This window comes from Carcharodon carcharias, chromosome 9, assembly GCF_017639515.1.
Source record: "Carcharodon carcharias isolate sCarCar2 chromosome 9, sCarCar2.pri, whole genome shotgun sequence".
Classification (NCBI taxonomy): Eukaryota; Metazoa; Chordata; class Chondrichthyes; order Lamniformes; family Lamnidae; genus Carcharodon; species Carcharodon carcharias.
Window position 1 is genome coordinate 14483615 of NC_054475.1, and position 12051 is coordinate 14495665.

General features: G+C 46.1%; 2 protein-coding genes across 5 annotated transcripts in view; one reads left to right on the forward strand and one right to left on the reverse strand.

Annotated features, from left to right (window-relative positions):
* Positions 1 to 9797, reverse strand: part of LOC121282152 (suppressor of tumorigenicity 7 protein homolog) — a 152863-nt gene extending 143066 nt beyond the window's left edge. For all 4 annotated transcript variants that reach the window (XR_005944003.1, XM_041195673.1, XM_041195671.1 and 1 more), the window contains exon 1: positions 9638 to 9797. Coding sequence is in view for 3 of the 4 variants with exons in the window: in XM_041195673.1 (XP_041051607.1) it covers positions 9638 to 9791 (154 nt within the window). In the remaining variant the exon portion in view is untranslated. The remainder of the gene's footprint in view (positions 1 to 9637) is intronic.
* capza1b (capping actin protein of muscle Z-line subunit alpha 1b) overlaps positions 9637 to 12051 on the forward strand; it is a 73513-nt gene continuing 71098 nt past the window's right edge. Inside the window, exon 1 of the mRNA XM_041195675.1 lies at positions 9637 to 9722. The gene's annotated coding sequence lies outside the window, so the exon portion shown is untranslated. The remainder of the gene's footprint in view (positions 9723 to 12051) is intronic.

Here is a 12051-nt window from a genome sequence, read left to right on the forward strand (position 1 = left end):
GTTGCAGGATTCCTACCCCCTGACCTGCTCTTGTAATCATAGTTATATGGCTAGTCCAGTTCAGTTTCTGGTCAATGGTAGCCCCCAGGATGTTGATAGTGGGAGATTCAGTGATAGTAATGCCATTGAATGTCAAGGGGTGATGGTTAGATTCTCTCTTGTTAGCAATGGTCAATGCTTGGCACTTGTTTGATACAAATGTTACTTGCCACTTGTCAGCTCAAGCCTGGATATTATACAGGTCTTGCTGCATTTGGACATGGACTGCTTCAGTATCTGAGGAGTCGTGAAGGGTGCTGAATACTGAGAAATTATCAGCGAACATCTCCACATATGACCTTATGATGGAAGGAAAGTCCTTGATGAAGTTGCTGAAGATGGTTGGGCCTAGGACAATACCCTGAGGAACTCCTGTAGTGGTGTGGGTTGTCTTACGAGTAAAGGTTGGACAGACTGGGCTTGTTTCCACAGAATTTTGAAGAGTGAGGGGTGATTTGATTGAAGTATACAGAATCCTGAATGGTCTTGACAAGGTGGATGTCAAAAGAATGCTCCCCACTGTGGGTGAGTCCAGAACTAGGGGGCACTGTTTCATACTGAGGAGTCACCCTTTTAGGACGAAGATGAGGAGGTGTTTTTTCTCTCATAGGGTTGTGCGAGTTTGGAACTCTCTGCCTCAGATGGCGGTGGAGGGGGGGGTCATTAAATGTTTTTAAGGCAGAGGTAGCTGGATCCTTGTTAAGCAAGGGAATCAAAGGTTATCAGGGTTAGACGTATCCTAGTGACTGTATGAGAGGCAGTGATCATATCCCAGCCCTTGTATCCAGTGACTGTGAGAGACAGTGTTCATATCCCAGTCCTTGCGTCCTAGTGATTGTGTGAGAAAGATGGTGATTATTTCCCAGCCCTTGTATGTGGTGACTGTGTGAGAGACAGTGATTATATCCCAGTCCTTGTGTCCTAGTGACTGTATGAGAGACAGTGATTGTATCTCAGTCATTGTGTCCTAGTGACTGTGTGAGAGACAGTGATCATATCCCAGACCTTGTATCGTAGTGAATGTGTGAGAGAAAGTGATCATATCCCAGCCCTTGTATCTTAGTGACTGTGAGAGAGACAGTGATCATATCCCAATCCTTGTATCCTAGTGACTGTGTGAGAGGCAGTGATCATATCCCAGTCCTTGTATCTTAGTGACTGTGTGAGAGAGACAGCGATTATATCCCAGTCCTTGTATCCAGTGACTGTGTGTGAGTCAGTGAGCATATCCCAGCCCTTGTGTCCAGTGACTGTGTGAGAGGGACAGTGATTATAGACCAGTCTTTATATCTAGTGACTGTGTGAGAGACAGTGATCATATCCCAGTCCTTGTATCTTAATGATTGTGTGAGAGGCAGTGATCATATCCCAGTCCTTGTATCCTAGTGACTACATGTGAGACAGTGATCATATCCCAGCCCTTGTATCTTAGTGACAGTGTGACAGTGATTATATCCCAGTCCTTGTATCTAGTGACTGTGTGACAGTGATTATATCCCAGTCCTTCTATCTAGTGACTGTGTAGGAAACAGAGATTATATCCCAGTCCTAGTATCTTAGTGACTGTGTGAGAGGCAGTGATCATATCCCAGTCCTTGTATCCAAGTGACTGCGTGAGAGAAGCGATCACATCCCAGCCCTTGAATCTTATTGACTGTGTGTGAGAGAGACAGTGATTAAATCCCAGTCCTTGTATCTAGTGATGTGTAAGAGACAGTGATAATATCCCAGTCCTTGTATCTAGTGACTGTGAGAGGGATAGTGATTATATCCCAGTCCCTGTATCTAGTGACTGTGTGAGAGACAGTGATTATAGCCCAGTCCTAGTATCTTAGTAACTGTGTGAGAGGCAGTGATCATATCCCAGTCCTTGTATCCTAGTGAATGCGTAAGAGAAGCAATCACATCCCAGCCCTTGAATCTTAGTGACTGTGTGTGAGAGAGACAGTGATTAAATCCCAGTCCTTGTATCTAGTGATGTGTAAGAGACAGTGATAATATCCCAGTCCTTGTATCTAGTGACTGTGAGAGGGATAGTGATTATATACCAGTCCCTGTATCTAGTGACTGTGAGAGAGACAGTGATTATAACCCAGTCCTTGTATCTAGTGACTGTGTGAGAGACAGTGATTATATCCCAGTCCTTGTGTCCTAGTGACTGTGTGCGAGAGTAATCATATCCCAGCCCTTGTATCTTAGTGACGGTGTGAGAGACAGTGATCATATCCCAGTCCTTGTATCCTAGTGACTGCGTGAGAGAAGCGATCACATCCCAGCCCTTGAATCTTAGTGACTGTGTGTGAGAGAGACAGTGATTATATCCCAGTCCTTGTATATAGTGATGTGTAGGAGACAGTGATTATATTCCAGTCCTTGTATCTAGTGACTGTGAGCGGGATAGTGATTATAAACCAGTCCCTGTATCTAGTGACTGTGTGAGAGACAGTGATTATATCCCAGTCCTTGTATCTAATAACTGTGAGAGAGACAGCGATTGTATCCCAGTCCAACCCAGTACTTGTATCTAGTGACTGTGTGAGAGGCAGCGATCATATCCCAGTCCTTGTATCCTATTGACTGTGTGAGAGGCAGTGATCACATCCCAGTCCTTGTATCCTATTGACTGTGAGAGGCAGTGATCACATCCCAGTCCTTGTATCTAGTGAATATGTGACAGACAGTGATCATATCCCACTCCTTGTATTTATTGACTGTGTGAGAGAGACAGTGATTATAGACCAGTCCTTGTATCCAGTGACTGTGTGAGAGACAGAGATCACTTCCCAGTCCTTGTATCTATTGACTGTGTGAGAGAGATAGTGATTATAGACCAGTCCTTGTATCCAGTGACTGTGTGAGAGACAGAGATCATTTCCCAGTCCTTGTACCTATTGACTGTGTGAGAGAGACTGTGATTATAGACCAGTCCTTGTATTTAGTGACTGTGTGAGAGACAGTGATTATATCCCAGTCCTTATATCAATGGACTGTGGGGGAGACAGTGATTATATCCCAGTCCTTGTACCAAGTGACTGTGAGAGAGAGTAATCATATCCCAGTCCTTGACCCAAATGACTGTGTGAAAGAGACAGTGATTATATCTCAGTCCTGGTAGCTTAGTGACTGTGTGAGAGACAGTGATCATATCTCAATCCTTGTATCCTAATGACTGTGTGAGAGGCAGTGATCATATCCCAGTCCTTGTATCTAGTGACTGTGTGTGTCAATGATTATATCCCAGTCCTTATATGTGGCGACTGTGTGAGACACAGTGATTATATCCCAGTCCTTGTGTCCTAGTGACTGTGTGAGAGAAGCGATCACATCCCAGCCATTGTATCTTAGTGACTGTGTGTGAGAGACAGTGATCATAACCCAGTCCTTGTATCTAGTGACTGTGTGAGAGACAGTGATTATAGACCAGTCCTTGTATCTAGTGACTATGTGAGAGACAGAGATCATTTCCCAGACCTTGTATCCTAGTGACTGTGTGAGAGACAGTGATCATATCCCAGCCCTTGTATCTAGTGACAGTGAGAGACAGTGATCATATCCCAGTCCTTGTATCTAGTGACTGTGTGAGAGACAGTGATCATAACCCAGTCCTTGTATCTAGTGACTGTGTGAGAGACAGTGATTATAGACCAGTCCTTGTATCTAGTGACTATGTGAGAGACAGAGATCATTTCCCAGACCTTGTATCCTAGTGACTGTGTGAGAGACAGTGATCATATCCCAGCCCTTGTATCCTAGTGACTGTGTGAGACACAGTGATCATATCCCAGCCCATGTATCCTAGTGACTGTGCGAGAGACAGTGATCATACCTCATGCCCTTGTATCTTAGTGACTGTGTGTGAGAGACAGTGATTATATCCCAGTCCTTGTATCTAGTGATGTGCGAGAGACAGTGATTATATCCCAGTCCATGTATCTAGTGACAGCGTGAGAGGGATAGTGATTATATCCCAGTCTCTGTATCTAGTGACTGTGTGAAAGACAGTGATTATATCCCAGTCCCTGTATCTAGTGACTGTGTGAGAGACAGTGATCATATCCCAGTCCCTGTATCTAGTGACTGTGTGAGAGACAGTGATCATATCCCAGCCCTTGTATCTTAGTGACTGTGTGAGAGAGACAGTGATTATATCCCAGTCCTTATATCTATTGACTGTGTGGCAGTGATTATATCCCAGTCCTTGTATCTTAGAGACTGTGTGAGAGACAGTGATCATATCTCAATCCTTGTATCCTAGTGACTGTGTGAGAGGCAGTAATCATATCCCAGTCCTTGTATCCTAGTGACTGTGTGAGAGACAGTGATCATATCCCAGCCCATGTATCCTAGTGACTGTGCGAGAGACAGTGATCATATCCCAGCCCTTGTATCTTAGTGACTGTGTGAGACAGTGATTATAGACCAGTCCTTGTATCTAGTGACTGTGTGAGAGACAGTGATCATATCCCAGCCCTTGTATCCTAGTGACTGTGTGAGACACAGTGATCATATCCCAGCCCTTGTATCCTAGTGACTGTGTGAGAGACAGTGATTATATCCCAGTCCCTGTATCTAGTGACTGTGTGAGAGACAGTGATCATATCCCAGTCCTTGTATCTAGTGACTGTGTGAGAGAGACAGTGATTATATCCCAGTCCTTATATCTATTGACTGTGTGGCAGTGATTATATCCCAGTCCTTGTATCTTAGAGACTGTGTGAGAGACAGTGATCATATCTCAATCCTTGTATCCTAGTGACTGTGTGAGAGGCAGTAATCATATCCCAGTCCTTGTATCTAGTGACTGTGTGTGAGACAGTGATTATACCCCAGTCCCTGTATGTGGTGACTGTTTGAGAGACAGTGGTTATATCCCAGTCCTTGTATCTAGTGATATGTGAGAGACAGTGATTATATCCCAGTCCTTGTATCTAGTGACTGTGTGAGGGGGATAGTGATTATATCCCAGTCCGTGTATCTAGTGAGTGTGTGAGACACAGTGATTATATCCCAGTCCCTGTATCTAGTGATCTGTGAGACACAGTGATCACATCCCAATTCTTGTATCTAGTGACAGTGGGAGACAGTGATCATATCCCAGTCCTTGTATATAGTGACAGTGAGAGACAGTGATCATTTCCTAGTCCTTCTATCTAGTGACAGTGAGAGACAATGATCATGTCCCAGTCCTTGTATCTCGTGACTGTGTGAGAGAGACAGTGATTATATCCCAGTCCTCGTAACTAGTCACTGTGTGAGAGACAGTGATCATATCTCAATCCTTGTATCCTAGTGACTGTGTGAGAGGCAGTGATCATATCTTAGTTTTTGTATCTAGTGACTGTGTGGGAGACAGTGATCATTTCCCAGTCCTTGTATCTAGTGACTGTGAGAGACAGTGATCATATCCCAGTCCTTATCCCAACTGACTGTGTGAAAGAGACAGTGATTATATCCCAGTCCTTATCCCAAGTGACTGTGTGAAAGAGACAGTGATTATATCCCAATCCTTATATCATGTGACTGTGTGACAGTGATTATATCCCAGGGCATGTATCTAGTGACTGTGTGAGAGACAGTGATCATATCCCAGTCCTTGTATCTAGTGACTGTGAGAGAGAGGGTGATCATATCGCAGTCCTTGTATCTAGTGACTGTGTGAGAGAGTGATCACATCCCAGTCCTTGTATCTAGTGACAGTGAGAGACAGTGATCATATCCCAGTCCTTGTATCTAGTGACTGTGTGAGAGACAGTGATCATATCCCAGTCCTTGTATCTAATGACCGTGAGAGGCAGTGATCATATCCCAGTCCTTGTATTTAGTGACAGTGAGAGACAGTGATCATATCCCAGTCCTTGTATCTAGTGACAGGGAGGGACAGTGATCATTTCCCAGTCTTTGTATCTAGTGACTGTGTCAGTCAGTGATTATATCCCAGTCCTTGTACCTAGTGACTGTGAGAGACAGTGATCATATCCCAGTCCTTGACCCAAAGGACTGTGTGAAAGAGACAGTGATTATATCCCAGTCCTTATATCTATCGACTGTGTGGCAGTGATTATATGCCAGTCCTTGAATCTTAGTGATTGTGTGAGAGACAGTGATCATATCTCAATCCTTGTATCCCAGTGACTGTATGAGAGGCAGTGATCATATCCCAGTCCTTGTATCTAGTGACTGTGTGTGAGACAGTGATTATACCCCAGTCCTTGTATGTGGTGACTGTGTGAGAGACAGTGATTATATCCCAGTCCTTGTATGTGGTGACTGTGTGAGAGACAGTGATTATATCCCAGTCCTTGTGTCCTAATGACTGTGTGAGAGAAGCGATCACATCCCAGCCCTTGTATCTTAGTGACTGTGTGAGAGAGACAGCGATTATATCCCAGTCCTCGTAATTAGTCACTGTGTGAGAGACAGTGATCACATCTCAATCCTTGTATCCTAGTGACTGTGTGAGAGGCAGTGATCATATCTTAGTTTTTGTATCTAGTGACTGTGTGGGAGACAGTGATCATATCCCAGTCCTTGTATCTTAGTGACTGTGTGTGACAGACAGTGATTATATCCCAGTCCTTGTATCCTAGTGACTGTGTGAGAGGCAGTGATCATATCCCAGTCCTTGTATCTAGTGACTGCGTGAGAGGGATAGCGATTATATCCCAGTCTCTGTATCTAGTGACTGTGTGAGAGAGACAGTGATCATATCCCAGCCCTTGTATCCTAGTGACTGTGTGAGACACAGTGATCATATCCCAGCCCTTGTATCCTAGTGACTGTGTGAGAGACAGTGATCATATCCCAGTCCATGCATCTTAGTGACTGTGTGAGGGCAGTGATCATATCACAGTCCTTGTATCCTAGTGACTGCATGTGAGACGGTGATCATATCCCAGCCCTTGTATCTTAGTGACAGTGTGACAGTGATTATATCCCAGTCCTTGTATCTAGTGACTGTGTGACAGTGATTATATCCCAGTCCTTGTATCTAGTGACTGTGTGGGAAACAGAGATTATATCCCAGTCCTAGTATCTTAGTGACTGTGTGAGAGGCAGTGATCATATCCCAGTCCTTGTATCCAAGTGACTGTGTGAGAGAAGCGATCACATCCCAGCCCTTGAATCTTATTGACTGTGTGTGAGAGAGACAGTGATTAAATCCCAGTCCTTGTATCTAGTGATGTGTAAGAGACAGTGATTATATCCCAGTCCTTGTACCTAGTGACTGTGTCAGAGACACAGTGATTATAGACCAGTCCTTGTATCTAGTGGCTGTGTGAGAGACAGTGATCATATCCCAGTCCTTGTATCTAGTGACTGTGTGAGAGAGACAGTGATTATATCCCAGTCCCTGTATCTAGTGACTGTGTGAGAGAGACAGTGATTATAGACCAGTGCTTGTATCTAGTGACTGTGTGAGAGACAGTGATCATATCCCAGTCCTTGTATCTAGTGACTGTGTGAGAGACAGTGATCATATTCCAGTCCTTGTATCTAGTGACTGTGAGAGACAGTGATTATATTCCAGTCCTTATCCCAAGTGACTGTGTGAAAGAGACAGTGATTATATCCCAATCCTTGTATCTAGTGACTTTGTGAGAGGGATAGTGATTATATCCCAGTCCCTGTATCTAGTGACTGTGTGAGAGAGACAGTGATTATAGACCAGTGCTTGTATGTAGTGACTGTGTGAGAGACAGTGATCATATCCCAGTCCTTGTATCTAGTGACTGTGTGAGAGACAGTGATCATATTCCAGTCCTTGTACCTAGTGACTGTGTCAGAGACACAGTGATTATAGACCAGTCCTTGTATCTAGTGACTGTGTGAGAGACAGTGATCATATCCCAGTCCTTGTATCTAGTGACTGTGTGAGAGAGACAGTGATTATAGACCAGTCCTTGTATCTAGTGACTATGTGAGAGACAGAGATCATTTCCCAGACCTTGTATCCTAGTGACTGTGTGAGAGACAGTGATTATATCCCAGTCCTTGTACCTAGTGACTGTGAGAGACAGTGATCACATCCCAGTCCTTGTATCTAGTGACAGTGGGCGACAGCGATCGTATCCCAGTCCTTCTATCTAGTGACAGTGAGAGGCAGTGATCATATCCCAGTCCTTCTATCAAGTGACAGTGAGAGACAATGATCATATCCCAGTCCTTGTATCTCGTGACTGTGTGAGAGAGACAGCTATTATATCCCAGTCCTCGTACCTAGTCACTGTGTGAGAGACAGTGATCATATCTCAAGCCTTGTATCCTAGTGACTGTGTGAGAGGCAGTGATCATATCCCAGTCCTTGTATCTAGTGACTGTGAGAGACAGTGATTATATTCCAGTCCTTATCCCAAGTGACTGTGTGAAAGAGACAGTGATTATATCCCAATCCTTATACCTATTGACTGTGTGACAGTGATTATATCCCAGTTTTTGTATCTAGTGACTGTGTGGGAGACAGTGATCATATCCCAGTCCTTGTATCTAGTGACTGTGAGAGAGTGATTATATTCCAGTCCTTATCCCAAGTGACTGTGTGAAAGAGACAGTGATTATATCCCAATCCTTAAACCTATTGACTGTGTGACAGTGATTATATCCCAGTCCATGTATCTAGTGACTGTGTGAGAGACAGTGAGCATATCCCAGTCCTTGTATCTAGTGACTGTGTGAGAGAGCGTGATCATATCGCAGTCCTTGTATCTAGTGACTGTGTGAGAGATAGTGATCATATCCCAGTCCTTGTATCTAGTGAAGTGAGGGACAGTGATCATATCCCAGTCCTTGTGTCCTACTGACTGTGTGAGAGACAGTGATCTAGTGACAGTGAGAGATAGTGATCATATGCCCGTCATTGTATCTAGTGACAGTGGGAAACAGTGATCATATCCCAGTCCTTGTATCTAGTGACCGTGAGACAGTGATCATATCCCAGTCCTTGTATCTAGTGACAGTGAGACAGTGATCATAACCCAGTCCTTGTGTCCTAGTGACTGTGAGACAGACAGTGATCTAGTGACAGTGAGAGACAGTGATCATATCCCAGTCCTTGTATCTAGTCACTGTGAGACAGTGATCATATCCCAGTCCTTGTGTCCTAGTGACTGTGTGTGAGAGACAGTGATCTAGTGACAGTGAGAGACAGTGATCATATCCCAGTCTTTGTATCTAGTGACAGTGAGACAGTGGTTATATCCAGTCCTTGTGTCCTAGTGACTGTGTGAGAGACAGTGATCTAGTGACAGTGAGAGACAGTGATCATATCCCCGTCCTTGTATCCCAGTGGTTGAGGGGTCTTGCTGACGTCACTGGAACCGGGTAAGATGGCGGCCGGTGTGGGTTCCCCCGCCCCCTCGGGTCGGCGTTAAATCCGGCGCTTGCCTCGCCCCTCGCCTCATAGGGGTGAAACACCGGCGAAAGCCGAAGGGTGAAGCAGAGCGGGGGGGGGGGGGGGTGGAAAGTCGCGGGAAGTCCTGCCTGTGAGCCACAGCCGGGGGCTGGGGGGGGGAGGGATGCGGCCGGGGTTTTGACGGGGGCGGCGAGGTGAGGTGAGGCCCCGGCCGGGGATTTTCCGCCGCCGCCGCCTACCTGCGCTTACCTGCGCTGAGGTTCTCGTGGAGTTTAAGCGGCGCCCGCAGGATGTAGAGGAGGCCGAGCACCAGGACGAACCATAGCGCCCACAGGTAGGTCCACGACCAACTGACACACCGCTTCAGCCGCTCGGCAAATCCCGCCGAGCCGCCGTCCGCCATGTTTATCCGGCGCCGGCCTGAGGTATTGTGGGATACTGGAGGAATTGTCCGCCCGGCAGCGGGATCATGCGCCATGTGCAGCCTGACCCTGTCTGCCTGGCCTCCTCCCCAACCCTGGCTACACACATCCTTCACTCTCCTATCAGGGAAAAAAAAATACTTTTTTTATTTATATATGTATATGTTTTTTTAAAAAAGGATAAACTTTAAGCTGCAATTCCCCGGGGCGAGGAGGGGTGGTGGAGCGAAGACGGTCGGTCAGCATCTGGGGCCACAACTTTGTCTTATTTGGCAATCGGAAAGCACCGACGCTGGACTGGAGATCTGAAATAAACGCGGGAATTGCGGGGGTTTGTTCCCCCCCCCCCCACCCCCAACATATACCCTTATGCATGAAATGTGTGAAGGTGCGTCGCAGTCCAAACTTGCCGAGGTAAAGCGCAGCACCACAACAACGTATGTTTATTTAGCGCCTGAAACATCCCAAGGCGCTCTTCACTGGAACTTTTACGTAAAATAGAGGACCCGTGGAAAGCGAGCCACGCTTCGGGGTGCCAGTTTAGATTGAACGGCAAAGCCCACTCCTGACTCTTGAGGCTGGTCCCTGAACTTGCCAGTCTAATAAAATGTTTATCGCTTCTGCCTCCCCCCTTCTCCGCAAGCCCTGTTCCACTTAGAGTGGCAATGTACCTGCCCAGTACTCTGAATATGAGGGTTCTTCTACTCTCTGGTCTTATGTTATTGCCTAGAAGTGTTCTGACGTTCCATGAGCCCAGTGTCATCTGGCCGTTAACTATCCTTTGAGTTTTCTTTACGTTTTCGATCACAGTGATTAGTGACCAGCCAGGAGGTGGTGGTGGCCTCCCAAGTGTGGGGAGCGCAGTTTGGGGTTAGGGTTCCTTTTCTTCGGAATGGGGAGAGTGGCTCTGTCATCTTAAGAGGATACAAGGTCTGCCTTGATCTGTGGAGAATGACAGGGTTAAGACCGCCAGTAATTTCCTCAACCTGTCTCCGTTGCTACTTCCCCATTGGCACTGGGCTTGGTGGTCTGATATGTTGGTTGATGTTTGCAGACCAACTTGCACGTTGAGTATATTTAAATGGATAAAAACAAAAAAACTGCGGATGCTGGAAATCCAAAACAAAAACAGAATTACCTGGAAAAACTCAGCAGGTCTGGCAGCATCGGCGGAGAAGAAAAGAGTTGACGTTTCGAGTCCTCATGACCCTTCGACAGAACTTGCGTTCGAGTCCAAGAAAGAGTTGAAATATAAGCTGGTTTAAGGTGTGTGTGTGGGGGGCGGAAAGATAGAGAGACAAAGAGGTGGAGAGGGGGGGGGGGGTGTGGTTGTAGGGACAAACAAGCAGTGATAGAAGCAGATCATCAAAAGATGTCAACGACAATAGAACACATAGGTGTTAAAATTAAAGTTGGTGATATTATCTAAACGAATGTGCTAATTAAGAATGGATGGTAGGGCACTCAAGGTATAGCTCTAGTGGGGTTTTTTTTATTTTTTTATATAATGGAAATAGGTGGGAAAAGGAAAATCTTTATAATTTATTGGAAAAAAAAAGGGAAGGGGGAAACAGAAAGGGGTTGGGGATGGGGGAGGGAGCTTACGACCTAAAGTTGTTGAATTCAATATTCAGTCCGGAAGGCTGTAAAGTCCCTAGTCGGAAGATGAGGTGTTGTTCCTCCAGTTTGCGTTGGGCTTCACTGGAACAATGCAGCAAGCCAAGGACAGACATGTGGGCAAGAGAGCAGGGTGGAGTGTTGAAATGGCAAGCGACAGGGAGGTTTGGGTCATTCTTGCGGACAGACCGCAGGTGTTCTGCAAAGCGGTCGCCCAGTTTACGTTTGGTCTCTCCAATGTAGAGGAGACCACATTGGGAGCAACGAATGCAGTAGACTAAGTTGGGGGAAATGCAAGTGAAATGCTGCTTCACTTGAAAGGAGTGTTTGGGTCCTTGGACGGTGAGGAGAGAGGAAGTGAAGGGGCAGGTGTTGCATCTTTTGCGTGGGCATGGGGTGGTGCCATAGGAGGGGGTTGAGGAGTAGGGGGTGATGGAGGAGTGGACCAGGGTGTCCCGGAGGGAGCGATCCCTACGGAATGCCGATAAGGGGGGTGAAGGGAAGATGTGTTTGGTGGTGGCATCATGCTGGAGTTGGCGGAAATGGCGGAGGATGAGCCTTTGAATGCGGAGGCTGGTGGGGTGATAAGTGAGGACAAGGGGGACCCTATCATGTTTCTGGGAG